Source organism: Piliocolobus tephrosceles, chromosome 1 (assembly GCF_002776525.5).
Source record: "Piliocolobus tephrosceles isolate RC106 chromosome 1, ASM277652v3, whole genome shotgun sequence".
Lineage (NCBI taxonomy): Eukaryota > Metazoa > Chordata > Mammalia > Primates > Cercopithecidae > Piliocolobus > Piliocolobus tephrosceles.
The window spans coordinates 2792291-2804808 of record NC_045434.1 but is presented as its reverse complement, the minus strand read 5'-3'; the positions used below and the strand labels follow the sequence as shown (position 1 = coordinate 2804808).

The following is a 12518-nucleotide window of genomic DNA, read 5'->3' as shown; positions in this document are numbered from 1 at the left end:
GCCACCACCCATTTCCTTGCTTGTGAAATAAAGTGTGGATGACTGCATGCTCTGTAAGAGTCCTTTCAGCTCTAGGAATCCAAGGGCTTCAGTTACCGCCAGAGTGTCATCTAAGCGTGAGGGACTGCACTGCTCACAGGATCACTGAGCCATAAGAGAATTTACATGTTTAGGAGTGGAGAAAAAAAGGTTTTCTGTATTTGTCTAAAGCAGAAAGGCAGAAAAACAGGCCAACGAATTAGGAAATAATAAAGAGGAAAAAGAAAGCAAGCAAGTCTGATTTGAGCTGGGATGCCAGAGCCTTGCTTGCTGCAGGATAATGGAGCTTTACACTCTGCAAACCACACTCACATGCTCACATGCTGAACCACACATTTGGGTAATTACAGACAAAATTTCAAGGAAAAAAAAAGACATACACAAGGAGTTATAAAATACTGATGAGAAAGGTTTACACAAAGAGCTGTGAGACATTCGAAAAACTGGTTTTTGGCATTAAGACGTCCTATCCTTTTCTAATAATATCTAAAATGGCTTCTTCCTTTGTGTTGGAGATGCATTTGTAAGTAAATAACAAACACAAACATCAGTTATCACAAAGAAAAAATACGACATCTCAAAATTCTGCTTCTTGCCAAAATGGACACGAAATTTTTGCTGGGAAGCAAATGTGAAAATAGTGACTTTTATCTCATTATCCCTACATGTATCCAAAGAGAAAGTTATAACTTATTTTGTCATGTTTGTAATAGGATTTTCTGTCTTGAATGTTGGTATTTTAAACATTAAAATCGCCAATGGGTAAGCAAATAAGACAATTACCAGATGGCATCCTCAACCAAATGTTTTGAATTTATTATAATCGTGCTTCACTACAACTAATGATTCTTGTGGTTTGCAAATAATGTCTGCCTTTATTTACCTACACAAACACAGAAGAGAATTTCCAATAGGAGAGGTTTACACAGCAAACAAAGTATAGAGTGTGTGACCTCAATAAGGCATTCAACAAAGACACACGCCATCCTTCCCTCTGACTGGGTTCCCTCACGATGCCCTGATGTTGGCGTCGCATTCTTCTAAAAGTAGAATCAAATCTTCAATCAGGCTGTGTTCTCTGCCATGTGTCACTCTCATAATATCAAAAGCCTAAAGAGAAAGGATGGAAGACAGATTAGACCCCAAAATAGGTGAGCTCAGGCCATTCCCCACTTTTACCCCATGATGCCAGGGGCCTGGTGAACCCCATAGGTTTGCAGAGTGAACAATCTTTAATGGGCTCACAGCACTGTGGTTCCCCCAGCTAGAAAGTCACATGACAAGGGTGATTTCTGAATGTGGTATTTGGAAAGCAGACTCACTATTTGAGTCATGCTTGGGCCCAGTGACCATCGATCTTCAGACTGTCAGTGTACAGGTTTAGTGGGTAGTTACCAGGGTAAGAAGAGTTATCAAAATGATTGAGTCATATGGAAGACCATGCTGCTACCACCTGAAAATTTTTCTTTATTGCATACTCCATTCAGTTCTCATCTATATGCACTGGGATTATTATATACATGTATTCTTGCATTTTTTTCATATTATATTATAGCACTGGCATTTTGACAGTCCTCTTCTTCACTCCCCATATTTAGTCCATTACTAAATCTTGTCAACTCTATCTCCAAAATATTTCTGAAATCTGCGTGGGCCTATAACTACTTCAATAATAGAGTACAATAGAAGTAAAGTGACTGACTTGTGAGACTAGGTCAAAAAGGCCTCTGTGTTGTTCACTGGTCAGTATGTTTGCTCCCAGAACCAAGAGACTCCATGCTGTAAGGAAGCCCAAGCCACACAGAGGGAGGCCGTGTACAGGCACTCTGGCTGGCAGTCTTGGCCGAGCTCATCTCTCAAGTCATTCTAGACAAGGCACCAGACATGTACACAAATAAACCTTCAGACGATTCCAGCACCCAGCTGAAGACTGCCAGATCTGTCTTCCCAGATGGAACACCAGACATTGTAGAAAAGAAGAAAGCCATTCTTATGCTGTATGCAAATTCCTGACCCACAGAATTTGTGCGATAATTTTGCTGTTGTTCACTCCATTAAGTTTTGGGATGGTTATGGAACAACAAACAACCAGAGTATCTCAAAAATACTTTTGTAGGACAGGGTTCCAAGATGGCCGAATAGGAACAGCTCCAGTCTACAGCTCCCCGAGTGAGCAACACAGAAGACGGGTGATTTCTGCATTTCCAAATGAGGTACCGGATTCATCTCACTGGGGCTTGTCAGACAGTGGGTGCAGCCTACCAAGCATGAGCCGAAGCAGGACGAGGCATCGCCTCACCTGGGAAGTGCAAAGGGTCAGGGAATTCCCTTTCCTAGCCAAGGGAAGCTGTGACAGACGGTACCTGGAAAATCGGGTCACTCCCACCCTAATACTGTGCTTTTCCAACAGTCTTAGCAAAGGGCACACCAGGAGATTATATCCCGCACCTGGCTTGGAGGGTCCCACGCCCACGGACCCTTGTTCATTGCTAGCACAACAGTCTGAGATAGAACTGCAAGGCAGCAGCGAGGCTGGGGGACGGGCGCTTGCCATTGCTGAGGCTTGAGTAGGTAAACAAAGTGGCTGGGAAGCTCGAACTGGGTGGAGCCCACCACAGCTCAAGGAGGCCTGCCTGCCTCTGTAGACTCCACCTCTGGGGGCGGTCATAGCCAAACAAAAGGCAGCAGAAACCTCTGCAGACTTAAATGTCCCTGTCTGACAGCTTTGAAGAGAGTAGTGGTTCTCCCAGCATGGAGTTTGAGATCTGAGAACGGACTGACTACCTCCTCAAGTGGGACCCTGACCCCTGAGGAGCCTAACTGGGAGGCACCCCCTAGTAGGGGCAGACTGACACCTCACACGGCCGGGTACCCCTCTGAGACAAAGCTTCCAGAGGAACACTCAGGCAGTATTTGCTGTTCAGCAATATTTGCTGTTCTGCAGCCTCTGTTGCTGATACCCAGGCAAATAGGGTCTGGAGTGGACCTCCAGCAAACTCCAACAGACCTGCAGCTGACAGTCCTGACTGTCAGAAGGAAAACTAACAAACAGAAAGGCTATCCTACACCAAAACCCCATCTGTACCTTACCATCATCAAAGAACAAAGGTAGATAAAACCACAAAGATAGAGAAAAAACAAAGCAGAAAAGCTGAAAATTCTAAAAATCAGAGCGCCTCTCCCCCTCCAAAGGAACACAGCTCCCCGCCAGCAATGGAACAAAGCTGGATGGAGAATGACTGTGACGAGCTGAGAGAAGGCTTCAGATGATCACACTTCTCCAAGCTAAAGGAGGAAGTTTGAACCCATCACAAAGAAGCTAAAAACCTTGAAAAAAGATTTGACAAATGGCTCACCAGAATAACCAGTGTAGAGAAGTCCTTAAATGACCTCATGGAGCTGAAAACCATGGCACAAGAGAATGACATAATGAATGCACAAACTTCAAAGGCCAATTCGATCAACTGGAAGAAAGGGTATCAGTGACTGAAGATCAAATGAATGAAACGAAGCAAGAAGAGAAGTTTAAAGAAAAAAGAGTAAAAAGAAATGAACAAAGCCTCCAAGAAATATGGGACTATGTGAAAAGACCAAATCTATGTCTGATTGGTGCACCTGAAAGTGACAGGGAGAATGGAACCAAGTTGGAAAATACTCTGCAGGATATCATCCAGGAGAACTTCCCCAACCTAGCAAGGCAGGGCAACATTCAAATTCAGGAAACATAGAGAGCCCCACAAACCTACTTCTTGAGAAGAGCAACTCAAAGACACATAATTGTCAGATTACCAAAGCTGAAATGAAGGAAATAATGTTAAGGGGACCAGAGAGAAAGGCTGGGTTACTCACAAAGGGAAGCCCATCAGACTAACAGTGGATCTCTCGGCAGAAACTCTACAAGCTAGAAGAAAGTGGGGGCCATTATTCAACATTCTTAAAGGAAAGAAGTTTCAGCTCAGAATTTCATATCCAGCCAAACTAAGTTTCATAAGTGAAGGAGAAATCAAATCCTTTACAGACAAGCAAATGCTTAGAGATTTTGTCACCACCAGGCCTGCCCTACAAGAGACCCTGAAGGAAACACTAAACATGGAAAGGATCAACCGGTACCAGCCACTGAAAAACATGCCAAAACATAAAGACCATCAATGCTAGGAATAAACTACATCAACTAACGAGCAAAATAACCAGCTAACATCATAATGACAGAATCAAATTCACACATAACAATATTAACCTTAAATGTAAATGGACTAAATGCTCCAGTTAAAAGACACAGACTGGCAAATTGGATAAAGAGTCAAGTCCCATCAGTTTGCTGTATTCAGGAGACCCATCTCACATGCAGAGACACACATAGGCTCAAAATAAAGGGATGAAAGAAGATCTACCAAGCAAATGGAAAACAAAAAAAGACAGGGGTTTCAATCCTAGTCTCTGATAAAACAGACTTTAAACCAACAAACATCAAAAGAGACAAAGAAGGCTGTTACATAATGGTAAAGAGATCAATTTAACAAGAAGAGCTAACTATACTAAATATATATGCACCCAATACAGGAGCACCCAGATTCATAAAGCAAGTCCTTAGAGATCTACAAAGAGACTTTGACTCTCACACAATAGTAATGGGAGACTTTAACACCCCACGGTCAACATTAGACAGATCAACAAGACAAAGTTAAAAAGGATATCCAGGAATTGAACTCAGCTTTGCACCAAGTGGACCTAATAGACATGTACAGAACTCTCTACCCCAAATCAACAGAATATACATTCTTCTCGGCACCACGTCACACTTATTCCAAAATTGACCACAGAGTTGGAAGTAAAGCACTCCTCAGCAAATGTACAAGAACAGAAATTATAACAAACTGTCTCTCAGACCACAGTGCAATCAAACTAGAACTCAGGATTAAGAAACTCACTCAACACCGCTCAACTACATGGAAACTGAACAACCTGCTCCTGAATGACTACTGGGTACATAACGAAATTAAGGCAGAAATAAAGATGTTCTTTGAAACCAATGAGAACAAAGATACAACATACCAAAATTTCTGGGACACATTTAAAGCAGTCTGTAGAGGGAAAAGTATAGCACTAAATGCCCACAAGAGAAAGCAAGAAAGATCTAAAATTGACACCCTAACGTCACAATGAAAAGAACCAGAGAAGCAAGAGCAAACACATTCAAAATCTAGCAGAAGGCAAGAAATAACTAAGATCAGAGCAGAACTGAAGAGATAGAGATACAAAAAAACCCTTCAAAAAAATCAGTGAATCCAGGAGCTGATTTTTTGAAAAGATCAACCAAACTGACAGACCGCTATCAAGACTAATAAAGAAGAAAAGAGAGAAGAATCAAATAGACACAACAAAAAAAAATGATAAAGGGGATATCACCACCAATCCCACAGAAATATAAACTAGAATCAAAGAATACTATAAATACCTCTATGCAAATAAACTAGAAAATCTAGAAGAAATGGGTAAATTCCTGGACACATACACCCTCCCAAGACTAAACCAGGAAGAAGTTGAATCCCTGAATAGACCAATAACAGGCTTCAAAATTGAGGCAATAATTAATAGCATACCAGCCAAAAATAGTCCAGGACCAGATGAATTCACAGCTGAATTCTACCAGAGGTACAAGGTGGAGCTGGTACCATTCCTTCTGAAACTACTCCACAATAGCAAAAGAGGGAATCCTCCCTAACTCATTTTTGAGGCCAGCATCATCCTGATACCAAAGCCTGGCAGAGACACAACAAAAAAAGAGAATTTTAAACCAATATCCCTGATGAACATCGATGCAAAAATCCTCAATAAAATACTGGCAAACTGAATTCAGCAGCACATCAAAAAGCTTATCCACCATGATCAAGTGGGCTTCATCTCTGGGATGCAAGGCTGGTTCAACATATGCAAATCGATAAACGTAATCCAGCATATAAACAGAACCAAAGACAAAAACCACACGATTATCTCAATAGACGCAGAAAAGGCCTTTGACAAAATTCAACAGCCCTTCATGCTAAAAAGTCTCAATAAATTAGGTGTTGATGGAACATATCTCAAAATAATAAGAGCTATTTATGACAAACCCACAGCCAGTATCATACTAAATGGACAAAAACTGGAAGCATTCCCTTTGAAAACTGGCACAAGATAGGGATGCCCTCTCTCACCACTCCTATTCAACATAGTGTTGGAAGTTCTGGCTAGGGCAATCAGGCAGGAGAAAGAAATAAAGGGTATTGAATTAGGAAAAGAGGAAGTCAAATTGTCCCTGTTTGCAGATGACATGATTGTATATTTAGAAAATCCCATTGTCTCAGCCCAAAATCTCCTTAAGCTGATAAGCAACTTCAACAAAGTCTCAGGATACAAAATCAATGTGCAAAATCACAAACATTCTTATACCCCAATAACAGACAAACAGAGAGCCAAATCATGAATGAACTCCCATTCACAATTGCTTCAAAGAGAATAAAATACCTAGAAATACAACTTAAAAGGGATGTGAAGGACCTCTTCAAGGAGAACTACAAACCACTGCTCAATGAAATAAAAGAGAACACAAACAAATGGAAGAACATTCCATGTTGATGGATAGGAGGAATCAACATTGTGAAAATGGCCATGCTGCCCAAGGTAATTTATACATTCAATGCCATTCCCATCAAGCTACCAATGACTTTCTTCACAGAATTGGAAAAAAACACTTTAAAATTCATATGGAACCAAAAAAGAGCTCACATTGCCAAGACAATCCTAAGCCAAAAGAATAAAGCCGGAGGCATCACACTACCTGACTTCAAACTATACTACAAGGCTACAGTAACAAAACAGCATGGTACTGGTACCAAAACAGAGATATAGACCAATGGAACAGAACAGAGCCCTCAGAAATAATACCACACATCTACAACCATCTGATCTCTGACAAACCTGACAAAAACAAGAAATGGGGAAAGGATTCCCTATTTAATAAATGGTGCTGGGAAAACTGGGTAGCCATATGTAGAAAGCTGAAACTGGATCCCTTTCTTACACCTTATACAAAAATTAATTCAAGATAGATTAAAGACTTAAATGTTAGATGCAAAACCATAAAAACCCCAGAAGAAAACCTAGGCAATACCATTCAGGACATAGGCATGGGCAAGGACTTTATGTCTAAAACCCCAAAAGCAATGACAACAAAAGCCAAAATTGACAAATGGCATCTAATTAAACTAAAGAGCTTCTGCACAGCAAAAGAAACTACCATCAGAGTGAACAGGCAACATACAGAATGGGAGAAAATTTTTGCAATCTACTCATCTGACAAAGGGCTAATATCCAGAACCTACAAACAACTCAAACAAATTTACAAGAAAAAAACAAACAACCACATCAAAAAGTGGGCAAAGGATATGAACAGACACTTCTCAAAAGAAGACATTTATGCAGCCAACAGACACATGAAAAAATGCTCATCATCACTGGCCATCAGAGAAATGCAAATCAAAACCACAATGAGATACCATCTCACACCAGTTAGAATGGCAATCATTAAAAAGTCAGGAAACAACAGGTGCTGGAGAGGATGTGGACAAGCAGGAACACTTTTACACTGTTGGTGGGATTGTAAACTAGTTCAACCATTTTGGAATACAGTGTGGTGATTCCTCAAGGATCTAGAACTAGAAATACCATTTGACCCAGCCATCCCATTACTGGCTATATACCCAAAGGATTATAAATCATGCTGCTATAAAGATATATGCACACATATGCTTATTGTGGCACTATTCATAATAGCAAAGCCTTGGAACCAACCCAAATATCCATCAATGATAGACTGCATTAAGAAAATGTGGCACATATACACCATGGAATACTATGCAGCCATAAAAAAGGATGAGTTCATGTCCTTTGCAGGGACATGGATGCAGCTGGAAACCATCATTCTCAGCAAACTATCGCAAGGACCGAAAACCAAACACCACATGTTCTCACTCACAGGTGGGAACTGAACAATGAGATCACTTGGACACAGGAAGGGGAACATCACACACCGGGGCCTGTTGTGGGGAGAGGGGAGGGGGGAGGGATAGCATTAGGAGATATAACTGATGTAAATGACGAGTTAATGGGTGCAGCACACCAACATGGCACATGTATACATATGTAACAAACCTGCGCGTTGTGCACATGTACCCTAGAACTTAAAGTATAATTAAAAAAAAGAAATAAAAATTTTTGTCATAAGTAAGAGATAAGCAATATTATCCTGCCCTGCCCAAATGGAGGGCGGGGTGGACTTGGGAGAAGGAAGGGACAACAGAGCCACTGCATTTGGTGTAAACGTGCCCAGGAAACTTGCAAAGATATGACTCTGGTGGCTGTTCACGCACCCAAAGTACCTGCAAGTGGCACTGAGGCTCTCAGCCTTAGCTACACAGTAGGATCAGCCAGGGAGCTTCAAGAGAGATACCCAGGCCCAGACGCTACATATCAACAGCTGAAGCCTGCTCTCCAGGAATGAGGCCTGGGCCCCAGCAGATTCCAACATGTCCTCAAAGTTGAAACCAACTGATAGAGCAAACTCTCAACAAATAACAGCAACTACTCATTATTCAATGTTGATTTATAGCCAGCATAATTACCATTTTAATGGTTGTATATAATGAATTCCATCATGTTTATAGACCATTATTGACGAAGCTGCTCCTGGAAATTTAGATCCCTTTCAATTGTTTATGATGATATGATGCAGATCTGCCAGAACATATTCTTTGCCTTTCTTGGATATTTGCTGAAGAGCAACTCCTAGGAGGTGGAATTCTTGAGCATGAACATCTTGAAAGCCACAGAGATTTCAGACCTTGGTGGTGACGTAGTGAGACACCTGCATTTTACTATGAGGCATGCAGTAAAACTTTCAATTCCATATTGAAAAAGACTGAAGCTCCGAGAAACAAAGCATTTCAGGTGGACGGTACTTTCAACCTCTGCTTCTGGCTGTTTTCACCTCTTTAATCTTCCCTTTAGGCTGGAAGGAAAACAGGCAGACAGAGTGGAGCTAGATTTCCTGCAGAGAGACAGAAAAGAGAAAGAGAGAGAGAGAAAGAAAGAGAAAGAGAGACACAGAGAGAGAGAGAGGAGAGAGAAAAAGAGAGAGAGAGGAGAGAGACAGACAGAGAGAGAGAGGGAAAGAGAAAGAGACAGAGATAAAGAGAGAAAGAGACAGAGAAAAGACAGAGACAGAGAGAGAGAAAGAGAAAAGCGAGAGAGAAAAAGAAAAAAAGGGAGAGAGAGAGAGACAAAGAGACAGAGACAGACAGAGAAAGAGAAAGAGACCGAGAGAGAGAGAGAGAAAGGGCCAGCGCCTCAGACCCTGGCCCTGTCAGCCTGGAAGACAGCTCTGTTCTCAGAGTCCAGTTGTGAAGCTGCACTGGCAGTCTGGCCCCTCACCCTGTGACACCAGCTGCAAAGCCCAGAAGGTGGCTGGAGCTGAGATGCTGGCGGTGGGAATTCACCCCCTATTCACGCGAGCAGGTCTGCTCGGTGGGTGCACAGCATCTGCCAGCAAATCCCCGGGCAGGGGCTGTCCGGGAGTGCAGGGGAGGAGTTGGGACCAGCCCCCACCTTGCAAGCAGTCCAGCTCTAGGAGATTCCTCTGGGCAGAAGATTAAAAGCAAATGTTTGACGCTATTCATGGAGCACATGCCTCATGTTTTATTCTCTTTTCTCCACACTGCCCTGGATCCTCCGCTGCTCTGGACATCTTCAGGTCTGAGGCAGAGACCTGTGTGACAGCACGATTGCGGAAAGAGAAGGTTTCTCAGATCAGAGAGGCTTCATGGGAAATTCTCTTTCTTGAAGGCACTCTTAGATGTTCTCTTCCCTTTTACTCAACAGAGAGCCAGAATGCTTGTGATCTGGCAAAGGAAAATGAATGAGACAGAATCACTGCCCGGAAAGATCTTTGCAGAGAGGGGCATAACTCTCCACGCTGAAGAAGGCCAGGCCTAAGCTGCTCAGCCTCACCTCCCTCCCTGCCCTCACAGACGCCCTCGGCTGGGTGAAGGCCTGGCCTTGTTGCTCAGAACTTCCAGACCAGCCTCTTTTTTGCCCTCCTGGTTACATGGCCCAGGTTGCCCATCTGAAGAAGGATCTGTGCTTCTCTCTGACTTGACTCAGAGGCTGAATGGCAAAGCCATCTTCTTACCACTTGGACAACATAAGTTCATCGGCATGCTTCTGAACATACTACAGACTCCAGTCTTCCCTCCTCGCTTTCTTCCAGTTCCAGTGGTGAGTTTCACTTTCTCCTCTTTTGCAGCTTTAAGAATAAGGTCTACTCCTCAAGGGCCGAAGTTAACTGCCACTGATCCAGTATATTCCTGTTCACGGAAGGGGCAGACCTGCCCGTCCCACAGTAGGATAACTACTTCCGGTTCCTCAGTCATTCTGGAATTAGAGCCACAGCCAGGAAGTGGGAGTCGCCTGGCCTTCCCCCAGCTTCACATCCACGCGTCCCAGTCTGCTTCCCTGAGGAAAGGCCAGAACGATCATCCGGTCCAACACCCTCTGGTTACGGAAGGAGGTGCTTCCTGAGGTCACCTGGCCCGAGACTTAGGAGGAGGATGACCTCCCGGCTCTCAGGACTCAACCCAGTGCATCCATTCCATGACCGCACAGAGGAGCCTCCCACTATGAGCAGACTGCAGTGACCAGGGAGAGACGCAGAGGCTCTCCTGGACACGGCTGCTGAGACACCCTGAGGGGACACAGGTGCCTTCCTCGTCAAGATGCTGCTGGTCGTGTTCCGCGCTCTCTTACTTAAAGGTGAATGCATCACCAGTCGCAAAGGGGAGCAGGGGCAACCCTCGGGCATGTGTGTGTAGTCTGAGATACTACGTTTAGAGGATCTTGTCCACAGAGTGGCTAGAAACAGAGTGGAAATGGGTACGGGTAGGGGCAGAGAACTAATCTGAAGTGACTGAAAACAAAAACAAAAACAAACTACTGATTACAGATTTAATTAACAAGCAAACATTGTACTTGGAGTAATGGGCAGATGTAGATGAGAAAGGGAGAGAAAAAAAGAGAAGAAAGAAGTAGGCTTCAGTAATGTGCAAAATATGTTAGTGACTGTGTGTGTGCGTGTGTGCGTGGATGAATGGCGTGACGCGGGTCAGCAGGAAGCTGCGATTCCGACCTGGTGATGAGGACATCTGGTCCTTGTCTTGAACATCCCCTGGGCCTATGGGGGAGCTGGGGCAGACAGTTCTCAACGATGTACGAAGAGGGCCCTGTGTGGCCCCAGGCACAGCGCTTCAGCACAGCAGGGAGACGAGGAGTGCTGCCCCTCACACTACCATCCCCCACAAAACTGACAATAAATTTCTGACAAACCAGAGCAATTGTTGCTGGTAGCTGCGTGTGTGTCTCCCTTCTCCTAGCGCTCCCATCTGTCACACATGCGCATGTCAGAGGGACAATTTTGGTTTAATTTCCTGCAGCAGCATATAAAACAGATTAAGGAAATATAAAATTGGAGCAGCCTGGTGTTGGGAAAAGCTTATCTCTTTCCATTAAATTTTATTTTTTTTTAATGGTAGCATTTAAAAAGAGCCTGCACATAATCTTCCACAGAGCACTCACTTGAAGCCCCCAAGGAGGGTGCCTGCTGCACCCACATCCAGACTCGAAATGTCACATGAGAAGAGCAGCATAGATTGTCTGCCACACGACAGGCATACAGTTAACTCAGTAATAGAGAAAGAGTCCCCAGACTTGATTTCAATTTCATCACATCTGCTTTTTTTTTAAGTAATTTTAGAATTTTGGTCATATATTAAATAAAATGAATTATATCAAATTATAACGTTGGAAACAATATACCTTTCCTATTAATTTTAATATGAATATATTAAGCTTATCAAGGATCTCAAACAGTTTCTACCGTGAGCTTGAGGAATCCAGTAAGTGACTTCCCAAGTATGATTTAAATATGGATATAAAATCAGAGGGAAAAGAAATGTATGCACGATAAGAACCCCTAGAATCAAATCACAACAGGAAAAAATAAAGCAGATTTCCTTATTCTGCCCATCTCAGAATGAAAGAAAAGCAGAGATGGCCAGACGCGGTGGCTCATGCCTGTAATCCCAGCATTTTGGGAGGCCGAGATGGGCGGATCATGAGGTCAGGAGATCCAGACCATCCTGGCTAACACAGTGAAACCCCATCTCTACTAAAAAAAAATACAAAAAACTAGCCGGGCGAAGTGACGGGTGCCTGTAGTCCCAGCTACTTGGGAGGCTGAGGCAGGAGAATGGCATAAACCTGGGAGGTGGAGCTTGCAGTGAGCTGAGATCCGGCCACTGCACGCCAGCCTGGGCGACAGAGCGAGACTCAGTCTCAAAAAATAAAATAAAATAAAATAAAATAAAATAAAATAAAATAAAATAAAATAA

At 43.1% G+C, this 12518-nt stretch overlaps 1 protein-coding gene across 1 annotated transcript in view; it reads right to left on the bottom strand.

Moving 5' to 3' along the window:
* Positions 1 to 831: 831 nt before the first annotated feature.
* The window catches only part of SMYD3 (SET and MYND domain containing 3), a 758954-nt gene continuing 747267 nt past the window's right edge, over positions 832 to 12518 (bottom strand). Inside the window, exon 11 of the mRNA XM_026455096.1 lies at positions 832 to 1149. Within this exon, the coding sequence (XP_026310881.1) occupies positions 1048 to 1149 (102 nt within the window). The 3' untranslated portion in view covers positions 832 to 1047. The remainder of the gene's footprint in view (positions 1150 to 12518) is intronic.